Source organism: Pyrgilauda ruficollis, unplaced genomic scaffold, assembly GCF_017590135.1.
Source record: "Pyrgilauda ruficollis isolate IOZ18807 unplaced genomic scaffold, ASM1759013v1 scaffold6, whole genome shotgun sequence".
Classification (NCBI taxonomy): domain Eukaryota; kingdom Metazoa; phylum Chordata; class Aves; order Passeriformes; family Passeridae; genus Pyrgilauda; species Pyrgilauda ruficollis.
The window spans coordinates 10,395,602-10,417,317 of record NW_024527710.1 but is presented as its reverse complement, the minus strand read 5'-3'; the positions used below and the strand labels follow the sequence as shown (position 1 = coordinate 10,417,317).

Sequence of the window (21,716 nt, the reverse complement as noted above, 5' to 3'; positions counted from 1 at the left end):
GGAGTAGTCAGGCAAAACTGCACACTCAAATAAATTATTACTATTTTTAGATTTTGCGCGGGGGGGGCGGGGCAACAACAACAAAACCACAACAACGACAAACTTAAATTATACTGTAAGAGAGGAAAGATTCAGCATCCGCACAGGCAACACCTTTCAGCCTCCCGATTTTGTTACTGTTCCAATACGTCACCCTGCAGTCCCGGTTTTGTTAATGTTCCAACACATCTCCCTGCGGTAACAGCGGCACCTGCAGGATTCGGGAGAAGCAGCACAGACACCTCCCATGGCTCCGCAGAATGTCGTCCAGGCATCTGGAAAGGTTTTCCTGAGAACCTTTCAGCCAGGGAAATCTGAGCAGCCATGGGCCTCTGTGGGACAGGGGTTTTTCAAGAGAAAACCTGGATAGTTTTTTGTGAGAATCTTCTCACTGTTTTGACGGGGTGGCAGCAGCACTTCGGAGGAGGTGTGGGCAGTGGGACACGTTGAGGAGCACAGGACATGCCTTTTTTTGTCACCTATCATCACAGTCAGAATTCAGCTGGCTTATTGGCAAATATATTTTTTTAAGTCTATTATATTAAAATTGAAGATATTTTTAATTCCTTCACTACAGTGACTGCTATTCTTGGTGTTGGTTAATCAAAAGGCCTCCTCGTTACACAGTGCAATTTCACACTGTCAAAGGTACTCTCAAATTTATTCCTGAAAATCTACAGTATGTTTTGGGAGATTCACAGTAGTATATGGGATCATGAGCTCCATCCTGTACAGCTCCTGTGTGGCCACAGAAGACACCTGCTGAAGAAATGCCCTTTGCTGAGGGCAGAACCAGGAACACAGCACAGCACAGGCCTTTGGGGCAATATGAGCTCTCTCAGCAACATTATTTTGTGTCCATAAATTTGGAGCTATGGTGTGAAATCCCAGTGCTGGCCAAGAGTCTAACAGCTGACATCAGCTAGCGAGCCACTGGCATTTAGGAGAATTTTAAGCCTTTTACTCACAGGCCACTTCCGATGAATAAAATGTCAGTGCAAAAGGGGTCTGGTTTCTTTTACTGATGCATCAAAGAAAGAAAAACTTCAATGCATTTATTAGCCAAGCTTAAAATGTACAGAGTTATATCAGCATGCATCCAATGGTGTACTTGCAGAAACCTTCTCTCTAGATCTATGTTTTCTATGGGTATTTTTTGAAGACCAACTTGAAATGTAATTAGAATGTAATGCTGATGAAGAGAGAAACCAGCAGCCTCCCCAAGGGTATCATGATTCAGATTCTTTCCAGAAGTACATTTAAAAGTTATTACAATGAAATGCAGACTCATGAGAAAAGCCTGAGGGGCCATGACCATTGTAACTGTGAGCAGACATGTTTTTCTTTCCCAGTCTCACAGTAAATAGATATGGAAGCCTTCCAAGTGGCTCTCTGATCGCTTTTTGCTCTGGCTGGATGTTATGCTCCTGGAACAGCTGTGGAAAACTCTGGACATGCTTTTCTCTCAGAATTAGTGCCAGCTCTGCTGGACCCGTGACTGCATGCATTTAACTCAGTACGTGATGTTCACCCCCATCAGTGCTCAGGCATGCCATGACTCAGGGAATTACACAGACTAAGATGGAAGCACACTTTGCCTCAGGATCAGTGCTGACCCCAGTGACCCACATGGTGCTGCTACAGGACACTGATGAAACATCCATGTTGGAATGAAGAGGAAGGCCCACACATGGCATGACACTATGGACAAAGGAGTGCTGGACTGTGCCTGCCTGTCATGCTCCTGGAACAGTTGTGGAAAACTCAGGAGGGATGTTGTTCTCTCAGAATCAGTGTCAGCTCTGCCAGACCCGGTGATCATGTGCATTTACCTCAGTGTGTGATGCTTATTCCCTGTCAACACTGGGCTGCTGCCACAGTCCCAGGCAGTGTCCCTGCCTCCCACCTCTGCGGTTCCCTGCACTGGTGCAATTTCTCCCCAACATAGCCATATTTCTCACAAGCACAGACTGAGGTGGACAGGGACCCAGTTTACTAGAGCATGACTAGGGCTGAGGGACAGAGATTGTGAAGGCAGTGACTAAGTGTGGGACCCGTTTTAACCACAGACAAGCTCTTTGCAGAGCAGGGACCAGAGGTGTCTGTAGGGATGCACAGGGTCTCCTCACTTTAAAACAGACATTGAATTGCTGGAGCATGCCCAGGGAAGGCAACAAAGCCAGAAAACATGTCTTATGAGGAGCTGCTGAGGCAGCAGGGGTTGCTCAGCCTCAAGGAGTACAGTGAGGAGGGGGACCTCACTGCTCTATACAACTCCCTGGAAGGAGGTTACAGTGAGGTTGGGGTCAGTCTCTTTTACTGTGCCTGCAGTGAAAGGACCAGAGGAAATGGCCTTAAGCTAAGACAGGTGAGATTCAGATTAAATGTTAGAAAAAAATTTTCACTATTCGGGTGCTCAGACAGTGGAATAGGTTGTCCAGGGAAGTGGTGGAGTCACCAGCCCTGGAGGTGTTTAAGAGGCATGTGGATCTGGCACTGGGCAATGTGGTTTTAGCAGTTTAGGGGTTACAGGGGCGGACCACTGGAATGAATAACCTTAAATGTCTCTTCCAACCTTGGTGATTCTGTGATTCCTGTAGGGCCTCACGGGACCAGGTGCCCAGGCAGGCGCATAGACAAAGGAGTGAACAGAGGTACCTGTACCAGTGCCGACGTGAGGGCAGGGTGCTCGGCACACAGAGCTCTCGGCACACACGGAGCGCTCACAAAACACAGAGCCCACTGGGAGCCCAGGGAAGTGCCCGTCCCGGTGCCCGTCCCGGTGCCCGCCCCGTCCAGGCACAGCCGCCTCAGGGGGGAGCGCGCCCCCTCCCCGCGCACGCGCCCGGGCGGGAGGAGCGGGGCGCGTGCGCGGCGCGAGGCCGGCGCCGCGGGTGCCGGTGCCGCAGCAGCGATGGCGGCGAGTGCCGGGATGGGCAAGGGCGGCTCTGGCTCCAGCTCCGTCTCCAGTTCCGAGCGGCACGCCCGCCTCCTCCTGGCCCAGATCAACCGGCTGCGCGCCGGGCACAGCTTCTGCGACGTGCGGCTGGAGGTGGGCCCGGAGGCGTTCTCCGTGCACCGCCTGGTGCTGGCGGCCAGCAGCCCGTACTTCGCGGCGCTGTTCGCGGGCGGCATGAAGGAGTCCGGGCGGGACGTGGTGCGGATCGCGGGCGTGGAGGCGGACACCTTCCACACGCTGCTCGACTTCATCTACACAGGTGAGGGCTTGCGGGGGGGCGAGGGGAGGGTGCCCGGCGGCCGCAGGCTGGAGCGGGACCCCGCTGTGGTTTGGTGCCCGCAGGGGTGGTGAGCATCGCGGAGCACAACGTCCAGGAGCTCATCGTCGCCGCGGACATGCTGCAGCTCACCGAGGTGGTGGAGCTCTGCTGCGAGTTCCTCAAGGGCCAGATCGACCCGCTGAACTGCATCGGCCTCTTCCAGTTCTCCGAGCAGATCGCCTGTCACGACTTGATGGAGTTCACCGAGAGCTACATCCACGCGCACTTCCTGGAGGTGCAGAGCGGGGAGGAGTTCCTGGCGCTCACCAAGGAGCAGCTCGTGAAGATCCTGCGGAGCGAGGACCTGAGCATCGAGGACGAGTACCAGGTGTTCACAGCGGCGATGCAATGGATTCTGAAGGATGTGGGGAAAAGAAAGAAATATGTCGTAGAAGTACTGGAGCCTGTTCGATTCCCTCTGCTACCAGCACAAAGGCTGTTAAAATACATAGAAAGTAAGTGAAAGAAGGAATATCAGATGCATGTATGTGAGCAAACCATGTACTGTTCAGAGTTACTGAGCTTTGATGGACTATTCTTTATTAATAGCATGATGAGTGAAAATATTTATACACCTTATTCTTCAAATGCTTTTGAAAATGCCTTATAAAAGTAAGCAACATTGATTTGTCTGCTATTTTTGGAGAAGTTAGTAATTTTTGTACAACTGAGTTGCTTACGGTTTGTTACTTTTCACTGTGCTTTTTTAAAAATTCTGCTCATTTTATTCTTATTCTGATTATGTTACTCTTGAAGGTATTCCAGATTTCAGTCTTCGGGTGGCCCTGCAAACTCTGTTGAAAGAATATTGTGAAGTCTCTAAGTCTCCCAAAGAGAACAAGGTCAGCAGTTTTCTGCAGGCTTCTAAAGGTCGTCCCCGGAGGAAAGCCAGGAAGTACCTTTATGCAGTAGGTTAGAATGTGGCTGTTTGAACCTTATAAAGCAAATGAAATAGTATCTCAGAATGCAGTACTGAAGGAGATACTCGAGGATTTTTTAAAAATCAAAATATATAAAGATACCAAAACGTTTCATCATGGCTGAGTTACCATGTTAGCAGCTTTGATTAGAATTGCACAGGAGTCCAGCATTCACATTTCTTGTCATTGTGACATGGCATTCAAAGCCCAGATTTGCTGTTCAAAAATAATTTGCCTTGGGTGGAAAGCTGCAAATCAGCAGAGGATTTACCCAGGGCTCACTGCCGGAATGGTGTATACAAATTCACTGCACATTTTGTTCTGATGGCTGAGGTTTTTCTGTGCAGGACACTTTGGTTCATATGATGGGATACTTGAAATTCCAGGTTTTCAGGAAAGCTGCAGTTATATATTGGAAGGGAACATGTTTGTTTCACTCCGTGGACAGTAACACCAGCTTGTACTGAGCTGTCAGTCACACACACTTGTGCCTCGCTTGTTTATTGTTGCAATACTCTATTTTTAATTCTGCAAAATTCAAAGACTATAAAGTTCTCTCTTGTCTCCTGCCTTTTATCTCATGAAGAGTTTTTACATGGCTGCCAGTATGGTTATGCAGCAAAGGCAGTTGGCCAATCCTTGTATTTTACTGAAAACATGAATTCTGGTATTTTTAGTGTTGTGGCATCAGCTCAGCACAATTTCCATGACCCTCAAGGCAACCATTCTTCCTTGTATGCTGGAAAAATGAAGTTACTTGGAAAAATCCAATTCCTTCTAAGAGTGACTAATGGCTGTTACTGTAATATTTTAATGGTTTCGATATAGGAGCATGAGGGTGAACAGGAAGCTCTTACTTGGCCTTTCCACTTGCTTTGCAGGTGGGTACACCCGACTGCAGGGAGGACGCTGGAGTGACAGCAGAGCCCTCAGCTGTGTGGAGAGATTTGACACCTTCAGCCACTACTGGACCACGGTGTCCTCTCTCCACCAGGCCCGGAGCGGGCTGGGGGTGGCTGTGGTGGGAGGAATGGTCTATGCCATTGGAGGTAACAGCTGAAATAAGCTTTCTTTCTTACATGAATGCTAGAGAACTCATGGATGAAGACTTTCAAAATTATTCTTCTTTTAAGTGGTTTTGAGGATAACACAATTTTTAGGTGTAATAACAAAGGAATTGGAGTTCCTTGATTCTCTACTGTCACTGCTCTGTGAATGCCTGTTAGGGATCCTGTACTGGCAGTTTTTGCTAAGCTGTTCTCCCCTCATGGTGTAGCTATTCACAGGTTACCATATATACTGCAGATATACTCAAAGATGTTGTCTATTCTGGGGGCTTTGTGTACCACCACTGATGGGATGTGTTTTCTCACTTACAGTCTAGGAGAAGCCCTTAGCACAAAAGGCAGTAGCACAGGACAGACCACTTGTGCACTGCCTGCCTGGAAAGGCTCATTATGTCTGTTTGCACAAGGATGTGATGAGTAACTCTACCAGCCCATCACAAAAGAATGCATATGTAGACTGTTTTTGTCACTGCAGAGCTCATTCTTTGGTCTTGAAAACCCAGTCAATTGTGCTGAGGAGTGAAACGTGCAGCACTGTGGTTGTTTACCTCTGTGGTGTTTTTAGCAATATTGCAGGGAACTACTGATGAAAGTGGTTCCCAGTGATGATTCATGTATAATCATCACTATGTGTAAATGAAGCTTTTGCTATGTTGGCTGTTTCACCAAAAGATAAATCTTGTATTCAAATGTTGCCTGTCCTGGAAGAAGTTAAAAAATGTTTCCATATCTGCAGTGCAAAAGATTGCATTTCCCCTGACTCTTCTTGCTTTTGTTATGCAGGTGAGGACAACTCGATGATTTTTGACTGTACTGAATGTTATGATCCTGTTACTAAGCAATGGACAACCGTGGCTTCCATGAACCATCCCCGTTGTGCACTGGGAGTGTGCACATGCTATGGTGCCATCTATGCTTTGGGTAAGTGTGGGGTTTTTCTAGGTGAAGTTAAAGATGTTAATTCATAGAACTGGTAAATTGATTTGATCTTAAATATTACATCTTGGTGATTCAAATTCACAAACTTAAGTTTGAAAAACATCTGTGTCCATAAATATTAACATATATACTAAATCTCTGTGGATTAGTTATTGTTTAGTTATAATTTATTTCCATTGTAGACTGACTGCATGCTGATTTCAGAATTTGTCCTGGAACAGTCCACTGTATGTCTAAAAACACAGCTACTACACAACTTTGTGCCATTAAATTCCTTCCTGTGTTTGCTGTTATTTGCAGGGGGCTGGGTTGGAGCAGAGATTGGCAACACAATTGAAAGATTTGATCCTGAAGAGAATAGTTGGGATGTGGTGGGAAGCATGGCTAAGCCCCGTTACTGCTTTGGGTGCTGTGAAATGCAAGGTGAATACTGTTAAGTTTATATCTCTAAATAGTTCCAACAGCCATTGAATTTTGAAGCTTTATGTCTCAGTCATGAATTCTTACCTTTGTCTTGTATTGAGCTGTCAGTCTCACACGCTTGTGCCTCACTTGTTTATTGTTCTAATACTCTATTTTTAATTCTGCAGAATTCAAAGACTGTAAAGTTGTCTCTTGTCTCCTGCCTTTTATCTCATGAAGAGTTTTTACATGGCTGCCAGTATGGTTATGCAGCTAGTCTTTTTGCAGTTGATTGTTCTTTCTGATACCACTTTTATTTATCTTCCATATTTGGGTTTGCATGTTTCTCTTTGTGGCAATCTGAAGACTTGCCACAGATTATTTTAAGACAGACTTGTCTAAATACTTGACCAATAAATGTGCTTACTAAGTGTTTGATCCTGGCCAGGTCAGCAGTTGCAACCTTCTGAATGAACCTTCCCCTGCACTTAATTAATTTTTGCTTTCCTCAGAGCTTCTAGTACTCAAGCCTCAAGCTGCTCATGCAAAAGCTTTATGTATGCTACTACAGAGCAAAAGGAGGATTTTCTGTCATTCTTTAACCATCTTAATGCCAGGCTGAAACTTGTGTTTGACAGTAATTTTCTGTCTGCATTATGAAGCCTAAAAGAGGAGAAACTCTGTTTCTGCAGGTTTGATTTATGTCATCGGTGGTATCAGCAGTGAAGGAGTAGAGCTGCGTTCTGTTGAAGTCTACGACCCCATCTCTAAACGCTGGTCTGAGCTCGCTCCAATGGGCACACGAAGAGCCTATCTTGGTGTAGCTGCTCTCAATGACTGTATCTATGCTGTGGGAGGCTGGAATGAATCCCAGGATGCGCTTGCTAGTGTAGAAAGATACTCATTTGAAGAGGTATGGCAGAGTCCCTTTTTTTCATAAATGTAGATTGCATCAGCTTTGTGTAAGATGCTATAGAGCCTGCTTCCTTTCTTTAAAAAGAAAAAGCTGGAATTTCCATTTCCTTTTCACTACTGGCTGGGTATCTTGAGTGAAACAAAGCTTTGGTGATCTCACGGTCTGTCCTAAGTAGTTGTCATGGTTTAACTATGCACAGATAAACTGTAGTTCGGTAAATACTTGTTAGGGTTAAGATGAGAGGATAGATTCCCCCTCTGCAATAGAAAGCTCAATAATCTGAATAGAGAGGAAAAACTCATTGTAAAGGTAAGAGTTACCTTTTATTGCAAAATTTGGGGATCTTATTCTGCATAAAAATGTAGTGGAGTTTCAGCACGACTAGAAGATTAAAAAAATTTCCAGACTGTTACTGCTCATGTTTTTATGATGCTCTTTGGAAGAGTAGCTACTCTTAAAAGCAGAACATAATCCCATGTGCCATCTGTTTTGCTTTTGAAATTGAATCCAGTTTTCCTGTTTCCCCCACCTCAAACTGTACCATGCTCTATTTTAGAGACTGACTGCATCTTGCAGTGACTGAAGAAAGGGAGGGGTGTTGTGTGCAGACAGTACGGGATCTGCTCTTTAGAGATTACCACAATTTGGACCCCTTGTGAAAGTGTTGTCATACCTGTCTTGGTAATCCTCTGGATACTGTACACATAACACATGTAAGCCTGTGAAGTGTATACACAGTATTCTTTGTATATGTTTCAGTCTTTAAGCTTTAAAAGTTACTTTAGCAGAATCAGGGCTTGCCTTAATTTCTTCATCTTTTTGTTAGGAAAAGTGGGTTGAAGTTGCATCGATGAAGATCCCAAGAGCTGGTGTTTGTGTTGTGGCTGTGAATGGACTTCTCTATGCCTCAGGAGGCCGAGCTCCCAGTCCTGATTTTGCTGCTCCAGTAACCTCTGACTCTGTTGAAGTTTATAACCCTCACATGGACAGCTGGACTGAAATTGCCAACATGATCACCAGCCGCTGCGAGGGAGGTGTAGCTGTGCTGTAAAACACAAAGAAGAAATTACTCATTCAAGGAATGAGTAAATTACATCTCCTCAGATTTCCTGTTTCATTGGCCAGAAACCTCTTTTAACACAGGAGCTTCAGTGGAGAATTAGATCAGAGGGATTTTCCTGAGCAAAAGGAAAAGCCTTCAAAGTAAATTGGCTTATCCAGTGTCTGTCTCAGGAAGTATTCCGTTAAGAGTAGGAATGCCTCTTAGAACTGGATTAAGCTCACTGAAATAAATGGTGAATTTGCCCTGTAAAAATCTGAAGAAATAATTCCAACACATCAGAGACATTAATCAGGTTGTTACTGAGGTGGCACTTTAGCCAGACTTGCAATCTGGAAGTGGGTTAATGTCAACAGCAAGGAGTTACCCATAGGTAAGACCAGATGGGTGATTTGGATGGCATTAGTTCTTTTTCTGGCAGAAAAAGAGAAGATAAGACACAGGATAAAATTGGTGCCTCTGCTTAGAACGTTGATGCATTTAAGCCTCTTTTCTGTTGCTGGACATGGTGGGCATTAAATATGAATTGGATCTTTACTTTCTGGCCACTCCACAAATTTGAATGGTGAGTGGATGAGAATTTCCTGTTATGGAAGATTGTCCTCACAGTTCTAATAATGCCATTCTCCTTCAGTGCTGGCTTTTCTTCTCAGTGGTGTCAGTGATGCCAGTAGAGCTCCTTTTTGTGTCAGCTCTGGTGAATTTTAAATGCAAATGCTATTCATTAGATTGGCTGTTCTGTTTAGCACTGCTCTTAGTATAAAAACACAGGGAAAGGCTTTTGGCCCCAGATTTTTTTCCCCATAGTCAAATGTGTTTTTACCCTGTGTCACACATGCTGAGACTTGGCATTGAATACTTGCTGTTCTACAAGACACACTCCTTCACCTTCACTACATCTTGTATCCTGCCTCATCCAAATTTGAGCCAATGGAGCTTTCTGTGATAGAATTAGCTGCATTTAGTATTGAAGTAATGATACCAGTGTGCTCTTGAGGAGTTTGTATTTAGCTCGGACACACTTAGTAAAACAATAGTACAAAGAGTTTGGAGTTATTTCTAGATTCATTTAATTAACGTATTTGAAGTTGCTTTTTTCACACTGTGGCTGCATTTTCAGCACAGCTGTGGATGATTTGGATGGAGTCTGAAGTGAGGCTGCTTGAATTTTGATAGACAGTGTTATTCTGGATCACCAAAGCACAACTGGAATGTCACAAAACAGGAAGCCTGGCACTGTGTAGACAAAGGAGCATTCATGCTGTTTAGATCAATATCCCCTGTGTAAAATTAACAAATTATTACATGCTAAGTCCTCCACGGTGAGGTACCTTAATAATTGACGTCCTAAAATCTAACATAGAGTTGGGCTAAAACATATTAGATGATGGAGAGTCTCTCTGATTGTTCCATAATCTTTTACTTCAAAGTATTTCTTATGTGTCTGAATTAATGGTTTGATTTTTTTTCAAATATAAGCTTGTTTGAACTGTTTTTCATAATAAAATGTATTTTCAGAACTGACTGAAATGCTCTTGAATAGGTTGCTTTCATAACTTAGTAAGCTGTATTACTGCCACTTTCATATAATAGGTCACATTTTCTTTTTATTGGAAGTCGTATTTACCAGTAGAACACTGGGGAAAGACTGGTTATAAATTTTGACTGAGTGGTGGAAGTAACATGCTTCTGCAGTAAAATACACGTGTATTTCTCCTCTCAGTGTAAAATCACTCAGACTTTTTGGGAGTCTGACTGTCTTGCCAGCTCTGCTCAGCCCTCTGTGGGATGAAATTACCGGTAATATTTCTTAGTCTTTCTTCTTTGTATTTCAGGATCCCTCTTGGAACTGTTTGAGAAACACCACCTTAGCTGTATTTTATTAGTTTGGGAACTACAGGTTTACCTCTGATCCCTACCTGTAAACTTCCTGGTTTAATGGAGCTTGAGGGAATCTGCAGTTGTCTGAAGTTACCTTCTCCAGGTTTTGTAACTGTCATGTTTGAATAAAACTTTGAAGCTGGTCTCTGATCCTCAGCACCTCTTTTAACTAATCAAGACAAAGGCAGGACTCTTCTCTAGACCTATCTTAAAAGATGCCATGTCTAAGTATGAAGGAATGGAAAAACCATTTTCATCCACAAATTCAATTTTATTTCCTTTATGTTCAGAAAGCTCTGAAATATATTGTTTCATAGGGTACTTTCATAGTTCAGCATAGAGCAATTGATACCCATAATTGCTTAAAATTGATACCCTTAATTGCTTTTAACATAAAAATGCTAACAGATTGCAAAAGAGAGAGGCTGATGTACAGAGCTGCTGTTTCAGAAACATCATACAAAATGGTTTCATCTCCAGGACAGGCGGGTTCCTTAAGCATCTGTTCTTTGCAGAACAGGTAACAAATTTTAAGGGACAACATGTGCTTTATTTGGTGTAGAACAACAATGAAGAATAGTCCTTTAACAGAACTGAGGATTATCTGGCCCTAAGACCACATGTGGATGTCATTTTCAGCTTTCTTCCTGCATCTTACACTGTACTTAAATACTTCTGATAAAAAGCTTACAAGAAATATGCCCACATCCCGTTCATAGTTTCTTGAGGTAGCTGACATAAAAAAGAAAATCCATGTGACTTAGGTTGTATCTTCCACTAAATGATGTGCTAGGAAGAATCAAGTACAGAGAGCATATGCTTCTGGCAGACCCATCATAGAGGGTTTGCAGGCTACCTACAAGCCCATTGGTACCTGTCCAATTGTATGGATTCTTAGGAGGGAGAACACAGAAGCTGCTTTCAGTCCCATCATCTGATCCCTTAGTGCCAGCACTTGAGTCCTTGTGTCATAGCATAAGTTAACAGTCCTTTAATTTAGGAGTATGGCAGATCTTTATGGCTGTGTTGGACACAGTTTCCTTTGCCAGGCAGCCCTATCCAAACAAAACCTAGGAACAGGTGGCCCAAATAGCCTTTTTAATTTCAGTAAGCCTGAGCAGGAATTTGACCTTCCATCTCCTGTGGCACCTTGTCAGCCATACAAAGCTTCCTCTTCAGCTTCTCCCCACTCCAGCACAGCAGCTGAATGACACATTTCAGGTGAGTGCTGACCTTGGCTTGCAAATAAACCTCACCTGTCCTTTCTTACCTGACATCACACTGAGACTTCCCACACAGCACCCCTGGAAGTGTCCAGGCTGGATGGGGCTTTGAGCAACCTGATCTCCTGGAAGGTGTCCCTGTGTACAGCAGGGGATGGGAATGAGACAATCTTTTAAGGCCCTTCTGACCAAAACCATTCTGTGATTTTCAGCACCTCCTCTGAAAATAGGAGTGAATAGGAGTCTTGTTCCTCCACAACACAGCAACTGAGTAGAAGTGCTTCTGCATAATTCTCTGCTACTTATTTAAACACCAAACTAGAACTGCTTTCACCTTGTTACTGTTGTTTTCCCCACCTCAGAACATGATCACACATTACAGTCAAAGCAGATGCTTTCATAGTTCAGCACAGAGTAATTCATACCCATGTCATTTTGAATCTCCATTCTAAATTCCCATAGCAGCAACATCTCATTCAGGAGTGATTCTTTGTTCTACAGATAAGGACAGACTCATGCTTGCCTTGGAAGTAATTGCTATTTACAGTACTTCCCTCCTGAACTAGCTTCAAAATCAGTTGGAAAATCATTTTGCTTCAAGAATAAGCATCTTGATCCCTGCCATCATACGACTTCTAAGCACAAATCAGTCTTTATCTCTCCTGGAACTCCATACAAATACCTTATTAGCAGATAATAGCTTGTCCTTACGGATTTATTACTTTATGTTCTGCTGTATTTTTGCCATCACTTTGCTCCCTTTCTAAGAAAGCTTTCAGTGCTACAGTGGCCAAGAGGGATGATATCATCACCGCTGTTCCCACTACCCTCAGTACTTTGAACCACCTGGGGTAAGTAGGAAGAAGGGAAATGTCATAATGCAGCGCTATCCCCAAGGCCACCGTGAGCATTAGTGCTCCCTGACTGACATCTTTGAAAAGCAAGGCCTGGCAGGCCAGCAGAGCAGGAACTGTGCCGTTAGCCAGGTTCAGCCAGTCTGGCTTGGCTGGGCTGTTTTCTGGGAGAGCAAACCCCCACCTCATTCCCCCCAGGAAGGAGGCTGTGGCAGCACCATAGGCCACCTGAGCCCAGGCCAGCTCCGGGCAGTAGGTGCCCTGCGCAGCCATGGCCAGCGGCACGGCCACAAAGGGAATCAGCCCCCCCAGGCTTAAGTAAAGGGCTGGCTTGGGACAATCCTTCAGTGATCCCAGGCTTTCTTGTGATTGTGCCTCAGATTCTGCAGGGGTTTTCTTCGTGGAGACGGGCAGAGAGGTGTGGAAAGCCCGGAGCTGGGTTGTGTAGATTGATGGTGGTTTGAGGCTCAGAGATGTCGAGAGAGGACGTGCATCTCCCTGCAGCTGGAGCAGAGCCAAGGAAGAGCAGGCTGTCTTATTCCTCCCATGGAGCAGCAGACTGGCACCAGGTAGCCTCCGCAGCTGCAAGCACAAAACTTGTTCTGAACACTGCACAGTGCAGGCTTGCAGACCTGCAGGTACCTAAACTGCCTCCTGAATATTGTACCAAGTGGTTTTCCAGGTCAGGTCACACCACAGCTGTCTTTCCTTTTGAATTTCAAGTGGTTTTAACTGAACTAATGAAGGCACCCAAAGCAGGTGATGAAGAGTAACTGGGCTCTCCAGAGCGCCCAAGCAAAGCTCACTCAGTGCCCACCTATCCCTCCCCACACATTCTCTAGGCACCTGAAGATATATCAGTCCTTTTCAGAATAAAATATAAAGTCGTTTCATATAGAAGCAGGATATGGTCACCCCAGAAATCAGCTACTGTCCCCTCACTACTTCACCAAGAAGTGATAGGAAAAAAAAGACTTTGAGACAATAAAACTTGATTTTATAAAAGAAATAGCTTTGCTTAAAAGTGCTGAAGAAACGATGAACTATTCCAGAAAAGCTAACTTGGAAACCACTTTTTTTTTTCAAACCTGCAGTCCTATCTTTTGCTATTTCACTTTTAAATAAAATCAGCAAAATAAGCCTTCAGTAACTTACTTTGAAAGGTGTGTTGAAGCAGCATCGTTGTATGACAGAAAACATATTTGTTTTCTCAATGCCCTAAAACAGAAAAATTCAGAAGAAGGTCTGAAACTGATGAATGACTGAGTTGGTCTGATGCTCAAAGTTCAGTCACAATCTACACTTATCAAAGAGTCTTACAGGTATATATTTAAAGAGATATGTGTATATATATATTACATATGTATTCAATCAGTACTTGCCCACTGCAGAATACTTCATTTCAAGCAGCTCTATGAACTGAAATTCTAAAGTTGTATTAACTGTTGCAAGAACAATTTCTAGTTAAAAACCCGAGTATCAGGGAACAGGCGATGACTTCCCGTTCATGGATCATTCCCTCTTCAACTGACAGATGGCTTCACAAAGCTTATGAAGGAGCATTTCCTTATGCGCGGGAAAAGCGAACATTAATTTAAAAAGGAGCAGATAAAGCCACCCCATGCAAGCTGCAGGTAAGCTCCCTGCCGGGGTACGACGCTCACCGGGGGAACGTGGGCGGCTCGCCCCGGATTTGACTCCGCAGTTCCCGGTCCTGCTGCGCCGGGAGAGAAGGGCAGCTCCCGCAGCCAAACTGCCCTGCCGGAGGGCGAAGGGAGCGGAGAATATCCGTATAGTCCAGAGCAGGAGGGGCCGCTCTGCCCACCGGGGACCGGGCAGGACTCACCGGGCGCTGCGGCCGCCCCGGACCCGCCAGCTGCGGCGGCTTCCGGTGCTCCCATAAACGCTCCGACGGTGCCCGGTGCTTAGCGCTACCGCTCCGGGCGGGAACCGGCGCGGCCCATCGTGTTCCTCCGGGCCGCGGAAGGCCCACCGAGCCGATACCGGGGGCAGCAGTGCCGGTCACTCTCAGCCCGAGGCCCGCGGCCGGTCTGGCAGAGGAGCGACACGGTCCTCTCCTGCCCGTGGGACAGAACCTCTCCTGGGGAGCAGTGAGGCCATTCTTGCTTTCTGTCTTCCGGCATCACGGCATCGGGCAAGTCTTTCGCAGGCGGACTACAAATCCCAGTCCGCCCTGCGGCGTGCCGCCCGCCTACCTGCACGGCGGAGATGGCGGGTACTCTTCTGGGGCTCGTAGTCTGCGGCTGCTTCCGACAGGCGGTGACGAGGGCGGTGCGAGCCGCCGCCTCTGATTGGTGGGGCGGGAGGCGCGGGGGCCGGGGCGGGGGGGCGGGCCGGGGCGGCGGGTGAGTCCCGGGGGCCGGGCAGGGGCGACCCCGCTGGTACGCTGGAAACGAAACCGAGGCGGCCCGGCCGTTCCCCTTCGGCTCCTCCCGGGCCGCGCTTCCCGGCTGCCCCCGGCGGGAAGGGGCGGTCGGCGGCCGGCAGTGACACGTGGGCTGCGGGCAGCCGGGGCTCGGCTCGCTCTGCCCGCTGCCAGCGAGGCTGCGAAACTTGTCAGGTGCCGCTCGGTGTCTGCTCGTGGGGAAACAGCGCCCGGCCCGAGCGTGAGGCGGCTCTTTCGGGCGTCAAAGTTGTTTCCGTGTGTCCGGTGTGTTTGATGCCCCCTTGGCCTAAGGTCTTGTGTGGTTTGACTTAGAGGGCTGGGGCTGGGCTTGATCGGAACGCGCCTAGCGTTTCCAATATCCATGTGAGACTTTAAATTCAGTTCAGTTTAGTAACGAGCTGTTTTGGAACGATTTTAGAACAGTCAGTAGGTGTCTGCACAAGTTACGAGTTTTTAAACAGCTTTAGAAGAACAGTAGCTATTTAAATTCTTATAAGTAATGGTGGAATGGTTTAAGAGTGCTGCTTAAAGATCTTTTTATATTAACATGACCAGGTAGGTCAGCCTGCCTTTCCCCGCCCCCGAGCTGTGAGTGACACAAGTGTTAGTAATGTTGATAATACTCTGAAACGTTGCGAGTGCCTGAGCAAAGTGTGGAAATAGCAAAGAGGGGGAATGGAGATAACAGCTGAGATAATTGGAGCGCCATCAAAGCTGAGTTTACTGTAGGGTTGACATTGCTTCTATAAAAATGTTAGGTGGTTATGAAAAAAGCTTATGCAAATGTTAGTTCATGAATGAAGATGGCTGGTATTTCCGTGAAAGGTTCCCCGTGAAGCTTATCCATTTGGAGACCGGTATCTCAAACTTCCAGTTTCTGACTCGGGAAGGAAACAGGTGTAGAGCAGTGGTAGGAGCAAATAAAACTCCCAAATTCTAAAAAGCAGCTTTTCCTCTCACACTCTTTCACATCATTTCTGGAGGAAAGTCCCTTTAAGAAGAACTTATTACAAGTTTTGTATTTGGAATAGAAATGCTTCAGGTGATACTTCCTTACAGTGTTGGGGTTTTTTTACAGCTGTTTGTAGGGAAGTGCAGCAGCCCTCTGCATTTTATATTCATCTGTTTTATAGCCTTAATCCTATATGACACAGAAGTTTCCATTGCAGATATCATACGAGGACCTAAAGTGAAAATATGCAGGGAACAGATGGCATTTTAAAAAAACCACAAATCCTGTTTTTTTCTGCAGTGTCTCAGAAATATGAGGAGCAGAATGCAGATGTGAAATACAACAAATCAAATGGAAGTGCATACTTTCTGAATGTTAGGAAAAGAAATCTTCACTTTGAGAATATTTACAGGGTATGGTCACCTTGTCTCACATATGTGACTGCTGCATGGTGTTACTGAATCTTGTCATTCCTGTTTTAAATTAGGAAATTAAGTCACTACAGGAAAAATAATACTCACTAGCATTTTCATTAAATGGAAACAGTATTTCAGGAGTTGTGGGATCCTTATTTTAATACAGAAAAATGCTGTGGTTAGATCTGTGAATTTCTTCAGGAGTGTGGGATGTCAGATAATGTAGTTCTTGCCCTTACAAAGTGAAGAAAAACTATTGGCTCAGGAGTTAAAGTTACCTTTTTCTCCCCCCAGTGTTACGAGTTGTTTGAAGTTAGTTGTGTAACTGCTGAATTGACTTAGCTGTGAAGTGTACTCCAGGGTGTGCTTTGTTTGTTTGTCTGTACGAAGAGATTTGGAAAAGGGCTGAGTCTGTTCAGTAGAGCTGAAGCTTTAAAGCACCTCTCTCCTGCAGAGTGCTGGCTGTGCTTGCATGGACACAGCTTTTCCTCACAGCTCCATAGAAACCAGGGGGTGACTGTTGCTCCAGCTTATCCAGGGCCAGGTCATACTTACTGGATTTTGCACTTGATGAGGTAGTGTGTGTACCAGGAAGTTTGTCTGGGATTTTTAAGTTTTGTGTTAATTTATTTGTAGAGGCAGGAGGGGTTTAGTTTTGGTTCTGCAAATTCAGCAATGTAAGTAGACATTTTACTGTCACTTACGTAGTGACCAGGATGCCAACTAAATCATGTGTGGCTTTTGTTTCAGCAAGAGGAATTAAAGTCCATGTTCTCTTTGCTCGTCATATTTGATGAAAAGCAGTGAAGTTGGCAGAAATATGGTCCTGCTCAGAATACTTCATGAAAGCCAAGATGTTGTTTAATTTGTGTACTGTAACTTTATATGTTCCTGTGAAAATGTGCCAAACTTTAATGAGTTACTGTATGGTCAGAAGATAAATCTATGGTTTTGGGAGTGGATTTGGGTAGAGATTGATAGTGACTAAGTGTCCACTGCCCTGTACATGTATGTGCAAACACTGGGCAGACCTAGAAGTTCTAGGTTAGACAGGGCTGTGAGCATGACAGTAAGCAGGGAGGGAAGCATTTTGGCTTAACTGATCATACATATTAGTGATCAGGCTCTATCACTCCAAACTGGAAATTCTTGACTGAAGTGTGCAACTCCTTCTCTGACTGGTCTTTGAAAGTCAGGAGAAGAATTTTCACACTTGATGCTACTTAGACCTTTCTATTATTAAACAGCAATGAGTTTTGCAAAGTGTTGGTGTATGCAGTTCTATAATATGACTAATCTGAAATAGTTGCACTTCCAAGGTCTGGCTTAACAAAAATGCTTTGAACCAGTGCAGCCAAACATGACTGAGGTTTTCTGCAATAAATGATGCTCAGAAAGAAATATTTTTACAGCATGTGACCTTGTGCCTCAGGGACTTTTGTACATTAGGGAGTTCGCCAGGAGCAACTGAAGCTCTAGGACTTACAGACATTCTAGCAAAAATACCAGTGTTGATTTGTTTTCTGCTTGAATCTTGTGATCATTTCCAGTTCAGTGTTTTGCATAGTTTTATCCTCCACACTGGAAGGAGGATCACAGCTCTGTGGTGTGATGTTAGTGGCACTTGATAAGAAAGTATGCGTATAATGTTGTCTAAATGTCCTTGGTTTTAAGAATCCCTTTTTTCAATACAGGAAGAAATTAGACATTTTAATTAAAGTTTTATTTTTGGTGTCTCTTCTAGGTTCTGAATATCTGTGTAACCCCCTCCCCATAGCATATTTGCAACATACAGAGTATGTGGCAATGAGTGACACTCTCTTGGAATGTTGTCATCTTCAGTTTGTGATGAACAATTAACTTGTAAATAAAGGACTGAGTCTGCCAGGGAGGTACATGGTATTATTCTGGGCACAGAAATTATTGGTATTCACAAAGTTGCTGGTGAAGGTGTATGGTTAAGATTACAACAGATCTCCAGCCTTTCAGCAGAGAGGAGGAGTGTTTTGCCATTGTGTTACAATGCGTCATCCATCATCAAGGGATTAATCAGGACTCACGTGAGATGATCTGAAAAGACCTTTGATGTTAATCTTAAAAAAAACTCAGCAAGGATCTCTCATCCTGAAAATATTGAATGTGTTATGATCTTGACTGTTAGTTTGGGGAAACTGCCTTTCTTCTACTTTGAACTCCTGTTAAAAGTAGAGAAATGGGTTAATGATAACTTCAATGTCTTCAGGTTGACTGGGTCTTCTGGAATGTATCCTCTGGTGTTTAGGGAGCTGAGAGCCTGTGGGGGTGGGAAAAGTTCCAGAATGCTGAAAAGTTGAGGAGCATTTTCCCTCACAACATCTAGAAAAAAGGCAAGACTTGGGTATGTCCGAGGGAAGAGCGTTCACATCGGGGAGTCTGTCCTGTATCATGTACTTTATGGTGGTTTCACTTCCCTGTATTGCAATAATGTTCTTACTGAACACACAGATAATGTGATCCTGACAAATTCAATAAATGGTCTGAAAACAATAGCTTTGGATTCAGCCATTTTGGTGTAGATGGGTTCAAATTACTGTGTTTTGGTGTATTGCCTACACAGACAAGTAGCAGCTGGTAGGGAAGCAGTTCTGTGGGGGAGTATCCTGGGGGTTGTAATGGTTCCTAAATTATCATGACTCAGCAGCATCACTGTCATGAAAATTCATTTGTCATACTGAAACATACAGAAACATTTTAAATAAGGCAATGAAGCAGTTTCTCCATTCTGCTGAGGAGTGGTAGGTCTTCAGCAGGAGCTATCTTATTCAGTTTGGAATAATGTGATATTTGGGAAAGTTATGGCTGTGTAACAAGATCTGTAAAGAAAATAATGAAGTCTGAAAGAGAGAAACCGTAATTAAAGACTGGGGGAGAATGGATTGGTTAGCCCTCCAATGGTTTTATACATCATGTTTCATCAGATATAAGCAGGTGATATATAAAGCAGCTTAAAAAAGTTACCTGCAGGTATCACTGGGAGGCAGCTCTGACGTCCTGTCACTGCCTGTGAGCTGTCACACTTGGTAGGTGGGTCACGTCAGTTTTCATCGTTGATGCTTTGAACTTGAAAGCTTGATCTTTGCCAGTAAAATTTGACTGGTTGAGGGTGGATTGTTTGTTTGGTTGTTTGATTTTTTTTTTTTTTTTTTTTTTTTTTTGTAAAAAAATATGGCTATATTTGATCCCAGAATATGGTAGTAGATCCTTTTTCTGCTGCCAAACAGTGCTGGGATACAGGGTGGTCTGTGGGACTTCCCCCTAAAACAACACCTGCTAAAGTTGCCTTTCAGTCAGGGAATACTGAAGTTTTGGTCTGAATAAAATATTTCTTAAAAGGTATCTGCAAGGAGAGTTTAGTCAGTTTTCCACATCCACCATGAATAAAACAAGCAGTTATGAGTTGAAATTGTAGCAGAATATATTCAGGTGAGGCATTAGATGAAGGGACAGGCTTTCAAGCCATAGGAATAACCAAAACAGATTGTAGGGATACACTGGAGAATGCTGGTGTGATAATCTGGTTTCATTTACAGCTTCTGAAAAAATACTCCAGTGAGGGTACATATAGCTGTGTAATGAATTCCAGTCTGCTGATAACAAACTTGTTTCTCTGATACTTCATGAGACATTTTAGGATTAATTTTTTGACCTCTGCAGGCTGAAGATCACTGCACAAATTGGTGAAGCAGGGAGCATTACTTAGTTGACTTTCAAAGATATCTGATGGACGAGGGTAGAGGGTAAATTATTTTAAATCTCTGGAAAAGGTCCTTAACCATGCAAGCCCCCCCCCCCCCCCCCCCCCCCCCCCCCCCCCCCCCCCCCCCAGATGTTTTGCTTGTATTCCCTAATTGGTTGTAGTATACTAGGATAGAAGAATTACATACCCTGCATAGATTACCTGGAGAAGATCAGCACAATAATTCTCTTCAAGATCTAAAGACAAAGCCCAAACCAGCTGGGCAACATTTTGTCCATAACTCCTTGCTTTATTTTAATTCAGTTTCATGGACTGGATCATAGAGAGAACTCCAGGAAAACATTGTGAACATGCAAAGAGGATATATGTCCCAGCTGCAGCAAATCATTAGATCACAGGACTAGAGATCACTTTTTCCCCTTTTTTTTAAAGCCAAGACCGAACTAGTGGAACATATATTATTTTTGCAATATTTTTTTAATGTATGTGAGTTGTTTTAAACTTGTGTTCCGTGACTTTTCTGCATTGATGTTTGTTAATACTTTCTCAGTCAGAGAAAGTGCTGAAAATGTTAGACCAGTGAATTAAATCCATTGGAGACAATGTAAACTTTACAAACTGTAATGCAGGTGTTGTACACATGCTGAAAAGTGCTGAGTGCACATGTCTTTGTCATGTCCTAGTTACAGACAAATAAATGTGGAGTTTGATCATATTGTCCTGGTCTTGATGTACAAAGGTTTGAAAATAATCCAGATGCAGGGAGGGGCAGAGGTTTGAGCTGTCCCTCAGCGTTGGCAGGTTGTCTTTAGGGGAAGTACCTATAACTGGAATGCACCTCCCTTCCCAGTTTGTAGTACCGGTCTTGTAGGACCCAGGCAATGGTATTGAGGGGAAGGATTAGTCCAGTACTGCTTAGGAGAATGGTCTCTTATTTCTGAATGTCCTCTGTTTTGTTGACTTCCAATTCTTCTTCCTCTTTGCAAATGACATGCCTTCTACTTGCTTATACTTCATCTGGAATGCAGATCTGTACTTCCCTCTACTTGATTTGTAGTCTCTCTTGCCTTGACACAAATATTTGATAAATAGTCTCGTTGCGTTTGAGGCTCTTTTCCAAAGGAAATGTGTTTTTCTCCACTCCAAACAGAATATATTTAAATGTAAATGTGCTATAGTAGCAATAATAACCCTGGTAACATACTGGTTTATAAAATACCCTTAGTGGGAAATACCCATCCCATTTTTTTTAAGGTGCTGGAGAACTACTTACTTAACTTCTGCTTAGGCTCCATCCACATTTCTGGAGGACAGGTAGGCAGGATGTATGTAGCATACAGTGGGGATAAGCCAGTAATTACATATCTGCAATTCTTTCCTGATGATGGAGACATTATCCTGGTGTGTGCTGCTGTGCAGTAGGAGTGACTTTGTTCCTTAAGGCTTTGGCCAGACTGCACAGATGGGCTCTTCATTGCCCTTTTACTCATTCTCTCATGAGGGTTTGGGAACAAGAGTGGTACCTTAAAGGCATCCATGACAAGGTGCTGTGCTGTGCAAGCCTCTGGGCAGAACAGAGCCTTATCTTGGCTTACTTGCAAAATGTCTGTAGATCAAAGTACAGTA

General features: G+C 44.3%; 2 protein-coding genes across 3 annotated transcripts; one reads left to right on the top strand and one right to left on the bottom strand.

The window, feature by feature from the left end:
• Window positions 1-2,877: 2,877 nt before the first annotated feature.
• LOC121361952 (intracisternal A particle-promoted polypeptide) lies at window positions 2,878-10,145 on the top strand. Of its 2 annotated transcripts, none has more exons than XM_041483073.1 (8): window positions 2,878-3,257; window positions 3,341-3,772; window positions 4,074-4,229; window positions 5,119-5,286; window positions 6,088-6,225; window positions 6,544-6,666; window positions 7,338-7,558; window positions 8,118-8,351. In XM_041483073.1, the coding sequence occupies exons 1-8, from the start codon at window positions 2,954-2,956 to the stop codon at window positions 8,142-8,144; spliced, it is 1,569 nt and encodes a 522-aa protein (XP_041339007.1). In that variant the 5' UTR covers window positions 2,878-2,953; the 3' UTR covers window positions 8,145-8,351. The 2 variants fall into 2 exon arrangements, with proteins under 2 accessions (XP_041339007.1, XP_041339006.1); XM_041483072.1 differs by lacking the exon at window positions 8,118-8,351 and adding an exon at window positions 8,388-10,145 and having other exon boundaries at window positions 2,880-3,257.
• Window positions 9,148-14,799, bottom strand: TMEM69 (transmembrane protein 69). The gene is made up of 3 exons (XM_041483074.1): window positions 14,244-14,799; window positions 13,735-13,797; window positions 9,148-13,161 (listed from the first exon to the last, which is right to left on the bottom strand). Exons 1-3 carry the CDS (start codon window positions 14,478-14,480, stop codon window positions 12,433-12,435), a joined length of 1,029 nt encoding a protein of 342 aa, XP_041339008.1. The 5' UTR covers window positions 14,481-14,799; the 3' UTR covers window positions 9,148-12,432.
• Between the last annotated feature and the right edge of the window lie 6,917 nt (window positions 14,800-21,716).